This window comes from Rhinopithecus roxellana, chromosome 3 (genome assembly GCF_007565055.1).
Source record: "Rhinopithecus roxellana isolate Shanxi Qingling chromosome 3, ASM756505v1, whole genome shotgun sequence".
NCBI lineage: Eukaryota > Metazoa > Chordata > Mammalia > Primates > Cercopithecidae > Rhinopithecus > Rhinopithecus roxellana.
In genome coordinates this window covers 146,486,375-146,498,123 of record NC_044551.1, presented here as the reverse complement: position 1 = coordinate 146,498,123, position 11,749 = coordinate 146,486,375, and the positions used below count along the sequence as shown (strand labels likewise).

The 11,749-nt window shown below is 39.4% G+C and overlaps 1 protein-coding gene across 4 annotated transcripts in view; it reads left to right on the top strand.

Annotated features, from left to right (window-relative positions):
* Positions 1-1,847: 1,847 nt before the first annotated feature.
* Positions 1,848-11,749, top strand: part of TENT2 (terminal nucleotidyltransferase 2) — a 73,378-nt gene continuing 63,476 nt past the window's right edge. For 2 of the 4 annotated variants that reach the window (XM_010386004.2, XM_010386002.2), the window contains exons 1-4: positions 1,848-2,162; positions 2,441-2,505; positions 8,978-9,151; positions 9,365-9,454. In XM_010386004.2, the coding sequence (XP_010384306.1) occupies positions 9,015-9,151; positions 9,365-9,454 (227 nt within the window). In that variant the 5' untranslated portion in view covers positions 1,848-2,162; positions 2,441-2,505; positions 8,978-9,014. Of the gene's footprint in view, positions 2,197-2,440; positions 2,506-8,977; positions 9,152-9,364; positions 9,455-11,749 lie in introns of all 4 variants that reach the window. The other 2 variants (XM_010386000.2, XM_030927282.1) reach the window with 2 other exon arrangements.

The following is an 11,749-nucleotide window of genomic DNA, read 5'->3' as shown; positions in this document are numbered from 1 at the left end:
ACCTCGTGATCCGCCCGTCTCGGCCTCCCAAAGTGCTGGGATTACAGGCTTGAGCCACCGCGCCCGGCCAAGTGGATAATTTCATAGTGATGAAACTTTCGTAAAGGATAAATTCATACAGATAAGAGAGTAACTATGTTTATGCAACTAATAGCAGAGTTTCAAAGTACATGAAGCAGAAATTGATAGAATTACAATAGAAAAAAACCAGTAATAGTCAGAAATTTCAATACTCTCAATAATTAGTAGAGTAAGTAGACAGTAAATCAGAAAGGATATAGATTTGAACACTAATATCAACCAACTTGACATGACTGACATTTATAGAACACTCCATCCAACAACTGCAAAAAACACATTCATTTCAAATGCATAGTGAATATTTACCAAGACAGACTATACTCTGGGCCACAGAACAAGTGTCAATAAGTTTAAAATTATTAATACTGTATGAAGCATCTTCTCTGATCCCAAAATCAGAAATCAGTAACAGGCAGCTATCCGGAAAACTCCTCCACTTACGAAAAACACGAGAAACCCATGGTCAAAAAAAGAAAGCAATAGGGAAATTACAAAGTATTTCGAAATGAAGGAAAATGAAAATACAACATATCAAAATATGTGGGATGTAGCTAAAACAGTATAGAGGGACACTTATCACACCAAATGCCTTGTAGAAACAAGAGACATCTAAAATTAGTGGTCATCAGTTTCTGAGTTAAGAAACTAGAGAAACAAAACAATAAATTTAAAAATTAAAAAATAGCAGAATAAAGGAAACAATAAACACAAGAGCAGAAATCAATAAAATAGAAAACAGAAAACCAGTAGAGAAAATCCAAGAAAGCAAAAACGGGCTTTGAGATTTGAGATTCGTAAAATTGAGAGGCCCCTCGCCATGTCGATCAGAAAAAAAGAAGACACACAAATTACCAATTTCAGAACCGGAGGGGTCAGATTTTATAGACATTAAGTGGACAATAAAGGAATACAGCTAACAGATTTGCATTATTAAACAATTTGGACATTTCTATGAACTACTAAAGCTCACTCAAGAGGCGGTATCAATAAATATTGGTTGAATTAGTGAATGCCAGCTATTACTATGGGCAGGGCTTTAAAGAAAGCATTTTTTTTTTTTTTTTTTTGAGACGGAGTCTCGCTCTATCGCCCAGGATGGAGTGCAGTGGCTCCATCTCGGCTCACTGCAACCTCCGCCTCCCGGGTTCAAGCGACTCTCCAGCCTCGGCCTCCTGAGTAGCTGGGATTACAGGCGCGCGCCACCATGCCAGCTAATTTTTGTATTTTTAGTAAAGATAGGGTTTCACCATGTTGGCCAGGCTGGTCTCGAACTCCTGACCTCGTGATCCGCCCGCCTCGGCCGGTCAAAGTGCTAGGATTACAGGCGTGAGCCACCGCGTTCAGCCAAAGGAAGCATTTTCCTTCCAAAGACGCTCTCAGGTTACTGAAGGGGCAAAAGAACAGATAAAGCTTAATGTTGCTCCGGGGCAGAAGAGTAGAGGAACATTGGTTAAAGAAAGGCTTCTCTGGGGACAAGTCACTCCGCCAAGACATGAAGGACCCACGGAAAACGTTTGTTAGAGTTAGAACAGCTGCACGCGAGTTCACACAAGGGGCCCAGAAGTGGCCCTCCGGCGACTGCCTGCTCCCCTCTCCTCCTAGTACAGTCCTAACACTTTCCCAACTGGTGCTGGCAGCAATTAAGAAACCACCTCCTTCCAAATCCAGCTGTCTTGCGCCTGCGCATTCAAGCAAAGCGCTCATAGAAGGCGGGAGGGAGGGCGCTACCGGAAGTAGCGGAAGTGTGACCTCTCGCTCCCCGCAGCCTATTCTCATCCGGGGTCACGTCGATCTTCCGGGTGTTTTTGACAGGGTTTTCTACGCCGCTTTTTCTGCGACTTTTTGGTCTTCCGCTTTTTGCCACCGCCCCCAACCTTCTAAGTCCTTTCGGCCCCTATCATCTTTGATTGTGTTACTCCTCCCCTGGCAGCCGTGCCGGGGGTTAGATCGCAGGCAGGGTCGGAGCTGGGCCTAGCTGCCCCACGGGCCACCACTACCTCCTTTGATTCGGGAGAAAGCTACGACCGAGTACGCCCAGCCGTCCCCGCTCGGGCCTTGGAACTTCTGAGCGGGCAGTGCTGGTAGGCCCTGCTTAGCCCTTCCCGGAGGACACCTGTGAGTTTAGGGGGTTTCGGAGAGGAACGCAGCGGTGTAGGCCCAGGTCGGGGGCGGGGCGCGGGAAACTTTTTCCGAAACGGTAGCGTTTTGTTTTGCGTGGGAGGTTCCGGCAGTATCTCTTGGTTATTCCAAGTTTATGGGCGGCCCCTGGGCTGCTTGTACATTTTGAAGAATCTTAGGACCGCTTACTTTGCTTACTCGTTTTTCTTGTTCTCGCGTACTCCCTCGTCCGCCACTCCAGGACCAAAAGAGGAAGATAGTCTTGGGACCCCTGCATGGTGTTTCAAAGGGTGGTAAAGAACTAAGGTAAATAACTGGATTAATTAAAAAATTTAAAAGGCATTTATCTTTTAAGGCTTAATTAAATGGCATGAAATTGCCTCAGCTTTTCACTTATAGGAAAATGCACAGGTTAAGACTGTTAGTTGTGTACGTTTCTTTTCTTGTTCAGCCTTTGTAGAAAGGCTTTTCGTCTCTCAAGGTGAGAACACGAAAGGCTTATGTGTCTCACAACTTATGGATTCTCTAAATTGTCTTACCTCTTTCAACTCTTTGTTTAAAATAGCAGATGTTTTTCATTAGGGTGACCAGAGAAGAAACAAAGGGAAACTGTTAAACACAATCTTAATAACAGATGTGCAGTGTATGATTTTGTGAGGAAAGAGATTGTAACTGATCACTAAATCTGTGTTTTTATATTACAGGTAACAGTTAACTTTTGTAAATATCTTCATATTGTGTGGTTCAGTACCACAAGGCTTCCAACACGTACTGATTAGCAGCCATAAGGCTATTAATTTATACTGATTAATAGCCAGTAATAGTGAACGTTACTTTGTTGGTGTGAATAGCCCTAATTATGCCTATTAATTATGCCTGGAAATGTCCTGTAACAGCCTCCATGTGAAACAGGCCATTTATGAGTTGTTTAAGAAATGCCCGTTTGGAGCCATGTGACTAGATTATTTTTTGAAGACTTGGGTGTAATTCAGTTCTTAGCCAAAGGGAATATCCTGTTTAAAACCTGGAAGTGGTTTTCACAGTGGGTTGGCAGGATTTAGGAATTGGATTTTTCGTAATGTGGAGAAAAGAAGTGGGTTTGAGGGATCGAAGGTATTTGGACAAAATGGACAGTATCTTGGTTTCCCAGTACAGTTCTGGTTTTTATACTAGGTATATTCTGCTTTTCAAAGAATCTGATGAAGGAATTATATATAACCTTGAGTGTTCTCTAATTTGTTGGAGGAGAGGTAAAGTTGAGGACAGAAATTCCAGGTTGCAAATTACAGGACCAAATGCTTTATCACTAGAAATTGCTAGGAATTAATCTACTTTTTTTTTTTTTTTTTAAGACGGAGTCTTGATCTTGTCACCCAGGCTGGAGTGCAGTGGCACGATCTCGGCTCACTGCAGCCTCCGCCTCCTGGGTTCAAGCGATTCTCCTGCCTCAGCCTGTGGAGTAGCTGGGATTACAGGCGCGTGCCACCATGCCCAGCTGATTTTTGTATTTTTTAGTAGAGACGGGGTTTCACCATGTTGGCCAGGCTGGTTTCGAACTCCAGACCTCAGGTTGATCCGTCCGCCTGGACCTCCCAAAGTGCTGGGATTACAGGTGTGAGCCACCGTGCCCGGCCGAATTAATCTACTCTTTCACTGCCTTGTTTCACGTAAACCTGTGTAATCTCCCATTGGGTCCACCTTAGGAAACAGTCTTTAAGGTTTTCTCCATAAGGCAAATACCAGTATACTATTTTATGGTCAAGTACAGATTGTGGAACTGATAACTTTTAAGGTAAGGAAAATTGGGTATTGCCAATATCTGGATTTTATGTATCTCTCATAAAATTTGTCACATGGAAGATAGTAGAAGACCACAGTTAATGTGGAGTAATGTTTTATATAACGAATCCCTACTGACTGAAGAAATCTTTCATTCAGAGTATGAAGAAAATGAAGATTTAAAATTTTGTGGAGATCCCCTTATTTCTGTTATAGTAATAGTTTTACTGTATTTTATTTTGTGAAACTCTACATTCTGTTTAAAAAATGATTATGTTGTTTATGATAGATAATTGTTTTGATGTTATTTTTATTTTCATCGAAATCAATGTGAAATATATTAGAAAAAAGGAATAGAAGTTCATGGGCGTTTCATTTACTTCCTTAACTCTAGATGTCTTTCGGAATACCTATATTGGTGAACATAGAATGAGTGCCTCGGAATGATTTTCCCCTACTTGAAGTCTACCTTCCTTAAGAGCCTGACTTGAGGGCCAAAATTCATACTGAGGAGAGGCTGACAGATCCTGTTTTGCGGGGGCTCCAGAGCTTGATACATTTCTGGGAATTTGGGATAGGCTGAACTAGATTTCTGCCCCAGAGTAAACGTCTGGCTGTGGACTCATTCTAAGTTTTTAAGCTGGGGATAATTTGGTCATTAACTTTGTAGAGTAGCTCTGGGCCCCAAGACATCTTTAGATTTATTCTTAGTTTGGTTTTGGCTGTGTATAGGATGGAAACAAGGTGAGGCCGGGGCTCTTAATGCCATTTTGGATCTTCAAATCTTAACATACATGGACCTTATTCAGTTATAGAGGAAAAGCAGCATGTTTTTTATAGGTATAAACAAGTGTCTATCAAGCAAAATTTGTTACAGTGAATTGTGTTTTAATAGCATTTTCTCATAAATCCTATGAAGTAGGATCCTGTGTTTTATGGGAAATTAGGTTAGGGAACCAGGGTTAAAAAAGGCCAAGAAAGAGTGTGAGCCTGAGCAAAGGATGAAAAGTGTTCATTGCCCACCTTGAATCTGGCAATCCAATATTTTTCTTTTTTCTTTTTTTTGTTTTTGAGACAGGGTCTCAAAACTCCAGCCGTTGACCAGGCTGGAGTGCAGTGGCACAGTCTCCTTGGCTCACTCCAACCTGTGTCTCCCTGGCTTAAGTGATCCTCACACCCCAGCCTCCGGAATAGCTGGGACTTCAGATGCACACCACCACACCTGGCTAATTTTTGTTGTGTCTCGTTTTTTTGTTTTTTTTTTTTTTGAGACGAAGTCTCGTTCTTTCACCCAGGCTGGAGTGCAGTGGTGTGATCTCCGTTCACAGTGACCTCTTCCTGCACGGTTTAAGCGATTCCCCTGCCTCAGCCTCCCAAGTACCTGGGATTACAGGTGCCTGCCACCATACTAGCTAATTTTGTATTTTTAGTAGAGGCGGGTTTTGCCTTGTTGACCAGGCTGTTCTTGAACTCCTGACCTCAGGTGATCTGCCCACCTCATCCTCCCAAAGTGTTGGAATTATAGGCATGAGCCACTGTACCTGGCCTAATTTTTTTTTTTTGAGACGGAGTTTTGCTCTTGTTGCCTAGGCTGGAGGGCGGCAGTTGTGCGATCTTGGTTCACTGCAACCTCCGCCTCCCAGGTACAAGCGATTCTCCTGTCTCAGTCTCCCAAGTAGCTGGGATTACAGACATGTGCCACCACGCCTGGCAATTTTTTTTTTGTATTTAGTAGGAATTTCACCATGTCAGTCAGGCTGGTCGTGAACTCCTTATCTTAGATGATCCATCTGCTTTGGCCTCCCAAAATGCTGAGATTATAGGTGTGTGCCACTGCGTGCGGCCTAATTTTTGTATTTGTTGTAGAGATGAGATTTTACCATGTTGCCCAGGCTGGTCTCTTAACTCCTGGGCTCAAAAAATCTGCCTGCCTCAGCCTCCCCAAAGTTCTGGGATTACAGGGATGAGCAACTGCCCAGCCCAGGATTATTGTATGTATTTTTACTAGGGGATTCCCTGGAATACTGCTTAGTTCGACATACTTGTCCATTTCCTCTGAAGAAGCTAAGGTGTACAGGTAAGGAAATATGATAGGATTATTTTCTTTTTTAAAAATCTCTTATAAAAAGACATAAGGGTCTGCTAAAGAAAGTTGACAGACTTGTGTTCTGGAGGTTAACTTTGTCTCTAGTCCAAATTAGAGTCAGGCATTTGGGATGAGGTCTGATGGTGGCTCATAGAATTTTGTCCATAGTCTGTTATGAACCCTGGACTGGTGAGCCTTGTTATCTGTGGCCAACCTAGGGAATTTTAATCTTATGGAATTGAAAAAACAAGGAACGATGTTTGTGAGGGATTTATTTATTTCTTCCCAGATCTTTCTTTCTCTTCCCTGTTGTCTCTTGTAGTTTTTTCCAGCCCTCCTGGTCACAATCCCCAGAGGCGACTATTTCAATTCTTCTGGCTACCTAGTTTTATTTTTCTCTGTTGCTAAAAAAAAAAAAAGAAAAGTAAAGCTTCTATACTTCATTCTTTTGATTTATATTTACTGCAAATGAGTATTTAGCACTTTTTGTACCGTCTGTCATCCTCCATATAAAACTTGTGATATATAAACACAAATGTATAATATAATGTCATATATAAATAAATAATATATAATAAATTTTACATAGTAGCTCAGTTAAAAAGAATCAGTATATTCAATCTTTATTGTAAGAGTCAGGTAGGTAACTATGATTATATTGCCTTTTTTATATTACCTATTGAGTGTTTTTTTCTTTGGTAATTTATTTTTAACTAGCTACTTTTCTATATTTCTAAAATTATTTCTACTCTGTTAACAGAACTTTTCTCTATAGTCAAATACATCAGGTAATCTACCAGTTGATTTTTTTTTTTTTTAACTTAGATATCTTCTTGAAGCCCTGCATCCTCCTATTCTAACTTGAACTGTTAGCTTCCCAACACTGTCATCTTGGGGAATTTACTTTGTTTCTGCCCTACATCAGATCTCCCTTTTTCTGGATTCCAGGTTTTCGTTTTCTTTTTTGATAACTTACCTGTCTAAGAATGTTTCTAGTTGCCCTTGCATTTTGATAGTACAGCTAGGTATAGAATTTCAGCCTGAGAGCATTTCCATCAGAGATTTGAAGTCATGAGTCCATGTCCTGTGCTATTGAGAAGTCCAAAGCCATTTTGATTGCTTGAGCTTTGTTTATACCATTTTCCCCTTCTGGAATATTTCATAAACTTCCTTTTTTTGTGTAATATTCTGAAATTTCAGTATAATGTACCTTGACATGTAACTTTTTTACTGTACTTTGTACTCTTTAGGTCCTTTCAATCTGGGGATTGGTGTCTTTCAGTCTTTGGCATTTTTTTGTTTTATTTGTTAGGTAATGTTCTGTGTTTTTTTCTGTTCTTCCTGGACCTTCTGTTATAATGTTAGATTACATAGTTTAATAGTCTTCTGTTTTCTCTTGTGTTGTCTTGCCTCCTTCCTGCTCCTACCAACTTTTTCTTTTCGGTCTTTCTAATACATTTCCTCAAAGTTACTTTTTAACTTTCTGCTGGATAGTTCTGCTTTCAATTTTATAATTTCCCACAGCCTTTTTATTTTATTTTTTTGAGATAGGGTCTTGCCCTATCACCCAGGCTGGAATACAGTGGCATGAATATGGTTCACTACAGCCTTGACCTCCTAGACTCAAGCAGTCCTCCCACCTCAGCCTCCTGTGTAACTGGGACCATAGGCACACACTATTGTGCCTGGCTAATTTTGATTTTTTATAGAGACAGGGTCTCACTTTGTTGCCCAGGATAATCTTGAATTCCTGAGCTCAAGTAATCCTCCCACCTCTGCCTCCCAGAGTGCTGGGATTGTAGGTTTGAGCCACCTCACCTGGCCCCTTTCTTTTTAAATAGCATATGCTTGTTATATATATACAATGTCTTTTCATTAATCTGAGATTTTTTTTTTCTTTTTTTTTGAGTGTTCGTTTGTTCCTGACATTGTTTCTGTTTATTCCCAGGTTTTATTTTTCTTCTGTGATCCATGGATGCCTCTTTTAAGTGAGAATATCAGGAGTCTAATTAGAAACTCTAAAAATGCGTGGGTAGGGCCTGTCAACTAGTAGGCTTCATGTTCAGTTGATTAGGTAGCTAGCTTGACATTTTCTTGATGCACTCCCAAGTATTATTATGTTACAGGTTCTCTTGGTACTATGTTACATAGTTTTCTCTCTCATTTTGTTTTTTCATAGGAATTTTCTAATTGCTTGCTTTGAGAAAGTGGGTTGAGGGGTCCTATTTTTCTTTGTAGACTTTACCTGATACTTGTTTTTAGTTTATTACCTTATCCAATCCTTTGTAAGACTACAGCCTTGGTGTATGAGTCATTGCAAAGAATAAATGTCTGCTCTCCTCCCTGGATCAGTGAAGGATTCTGATTGCTTTGTATAGTTTTTCCCTATTCCTATGGAGCAGAGCCCTCTTTTATTGGAAATCTTTTATATAAATTATGTAGACTTTGAGGGGAATCTCAGAATCTTATAAATTGTTAAGACAATATAAAATCCATTCCTTATTTGATCAGACCTGTAAGAACCAAATTCTAGGAATCAGGATGTCATGTGATGGTTTATACCTTTGTATAAATTAGGTTGAGAATAAATGTAAGAATCTGTGGGATTTTATTAATGTCAGGTGATAACTTGATTTTCTAAAAGATTTGTTGATATGAGGGTAAATGTATTAGGGTAAATTCATCAGAAAATTAGAAATGTGCTTGTATCTTGCATCTGAACAATGTTAATCTTAGATTTAGAATTTATTGTTAGTTTCCTTTTGTTACGTATAGTGGCACTTAGGAGACCTATTTAACTTTGCAAATAAAATTTGTAACTTGATAACTAATTGTTTTAAGTTACTGGATAATAGGAGTGTTTAGTATCTTTAAGCTATAATAATTTAGTATTGTCTTTTTAAATTATCCTAGGTAGAAGAATACATGTTCACTTCCAGTGAACAAGAGCATGTTCCCAAACTCAATTTTGGGTCGCCCACCCTTCACTCCAAATCATCAACAACATAATAACTTCTTTACCCTGTCACCTACTGTTTATTCACACCAGCAGCTTATAGATGCACAATTCAACTTTCAGAATGCAGAGTAAGTATGGTGATATTTTGGCCTATGTTGTTGGTAAATTTCATTTTCTATTTGACATAAACCCTTTTTGTATGAAACTTTCGAAGGCGGAGAATATATTATCACATGTTTTTTTTTTGATAGGGAAGTATTTAATTTTTTTTAAGAGATTGGTTTTGTTTTTAAAGAAAAAAATGTGTATATTATTACTGTTCTTTTCTTTGATTTTGATAGCTTGTCTAGAGCTGTGTCATTACAGCAGCTGACATATGGAAATGTCAGTCCAATACAGACCTCAGCTTCCCCATTATTTCGAGGAAGGAAGTAAGTACTTCTTAATTATTTTAAAAGAATATTTTTGCGTTTCTGAGAACTCTGTAACAGTGTATCTTGAATTAATGTTGTATGGACCCTATGCCCTGTGTTTTGTTTTCTGGGACCTGTACGATCAGATCAGTCATGGAATTTTAACATTTTTTGCATTTAAAAATTTTAGGGGTTCTTTTGTTGATTTGTTCCTGCTTTATTATATGTTTGTTTCTGCCCTACATGAGATCTCCCCTTTTCTACATTCCAGGTTTGCTTTTTCTAGAATAAAACTAAGTTTCCTCAGAAAACCACTTTTTAATTGAGATTTTTTAACTAAATGAGATGGCCTTCTGTATTCATTTGCTAGGGTAGGGTTGCCGTAACAATGTACCACACATTGGGTGGCTTACACAACAGAAATTTATTTTCTTACAACTCTGGAGGCTAGATCAAGGTGTTGGCAGGGTTGGTTTCTTCTGAGGCTTCTTTTCTTGCCTTGTAGAAGGCTGCGTTGTCACTGGGTCTTAATATGGTTGTTTCCCTGTGTTTTCTGTGTCCTCATCTCTTCTAAGGACACCAGTCATACTGGATTAAGGTTCATCTTAAAGGCCCCACTGTAACTCAGGTAACTTTTAAGAGGTCCTCTCTCCAAATACAGTCACATTTTGAGCTCCTGGGGCTTAGGACTTCAGCTTTTGATTTTCTAGGGGGACACAATTATAACATTTTCTTTCTAGTAAACTTTATGTTTTGATTTATCTACATCCTACACAGGTAAGGTTCCATGATAACAAACATTGTAGTGAAAATTTCTGTGTGACATAAAACTTCCTATAGTCAAGTCAGGAGTCAATTAATTTTAATCTATTTGATTAAAAGAAATTCATTTATTACAAAATATAACAGAACTTGAGAGGTGGTTGTTAAAATAACATTCGGCAATATTTGAAAGATACCACTGTTAGTTAAAAACCTATATAAACATTCTATAACCTTTACGTCCCATAAAAAAATAACCCTATCGGCGAACAAGGTGCTGTAAAAAAAAAAAATAATAACACTAACTAGGAATTATTAATTGCTTATTATGTAGTAATCATTATTCTAAGCCTTTACAATTAATGGTTTGATTAAATCACATAACACTGAGGTAGGTACTATTATCCCTTGCCTGTTGAGGAGAAAGCTGACTCACACAAAGGTTAAGTAACTAGTTACTCAGAAGTGACATAGCTGGGATTTGAAATGTTGTATGTCTCTGAGTCATTTGCTTATAAGTACTACAGTTTGTTCTTCAAAATTGTCATTGAGAAAATTTTATAATAATTCTAATAGTATTGACTTTATTCAGATTTTGTTTTTTAGAAATTGCCTTCATAGCCAATTTGTGAATTAAGAATGAAAATAAACTCCATTAGACCGGGCGCAGTGGCTCACGCCTGTAATCCCAGCACTTTGGGAGGCCAAGGCGGGCAGATGACGAGGTCAGGAGATTGAGACCGTCCTAACATGGTGAAACCCTGTCTCTACTAAAAATACAAAAAAGTAGCCGGGTGTGGTGGCACTTGCCTGTAATCCCAGCTACTCAGGAAACTGAGGCAGGAGAATAGCATGAACCCGGGAGGTGGAGCTTGCAGTGAGCCGAGATCGCGCCATTGCACTCCAGCCTGGGCGACAGAGTGAGACTCTGTCTCAAAAAACAACAACAAAAATCTCCAATTAATTTGTAGTTAAACATATTTTTAAAATTAAAATTGGCATTCTCATTAGAAGATATTCAGCATATACAGCTCTCTAAGAGACTTTTATGTTTAAAATTATTAAATATACTTTTATGCATTTAGCACTATATACTTTACCTGTGAGTAGGGGTTCCACTTATTTTGCAGATCTGTCAAGGAGAGAGAAATTCACATAATCGCAGAGGAGTGTTAAAAAATCTTCTATGGGCCAGGTGCAATGGCTCATGCCTGCAATCCCAGTGCTTTGGGAGGCCGAGGTGGGTGGATCGTTTGAGGTCAGGATTTCAAGACCAGCCTGGCCAACATGGTGAAACCCCATCTCGACTAAAAAACACAAAAATTAGCTTGGCGTGGTGGCGGGTGCCTGTAGGCCCAGCTACTCAGGAGGCTGAGGCAGGAGAATAGCTGGAACCGTGGAGGCAGAGGTTGCAGTGAGCCGAGATCGCGCCACTGCACTCCCACCTGGCGACAGAGCAAGACTCTGTCTAAAAAAACAAAAAAAAGAAAAAAACATTCTATGACCCATAGAGTTTTCAGGCTTTAAAGGAATTGGATCATTTTCTGTGTC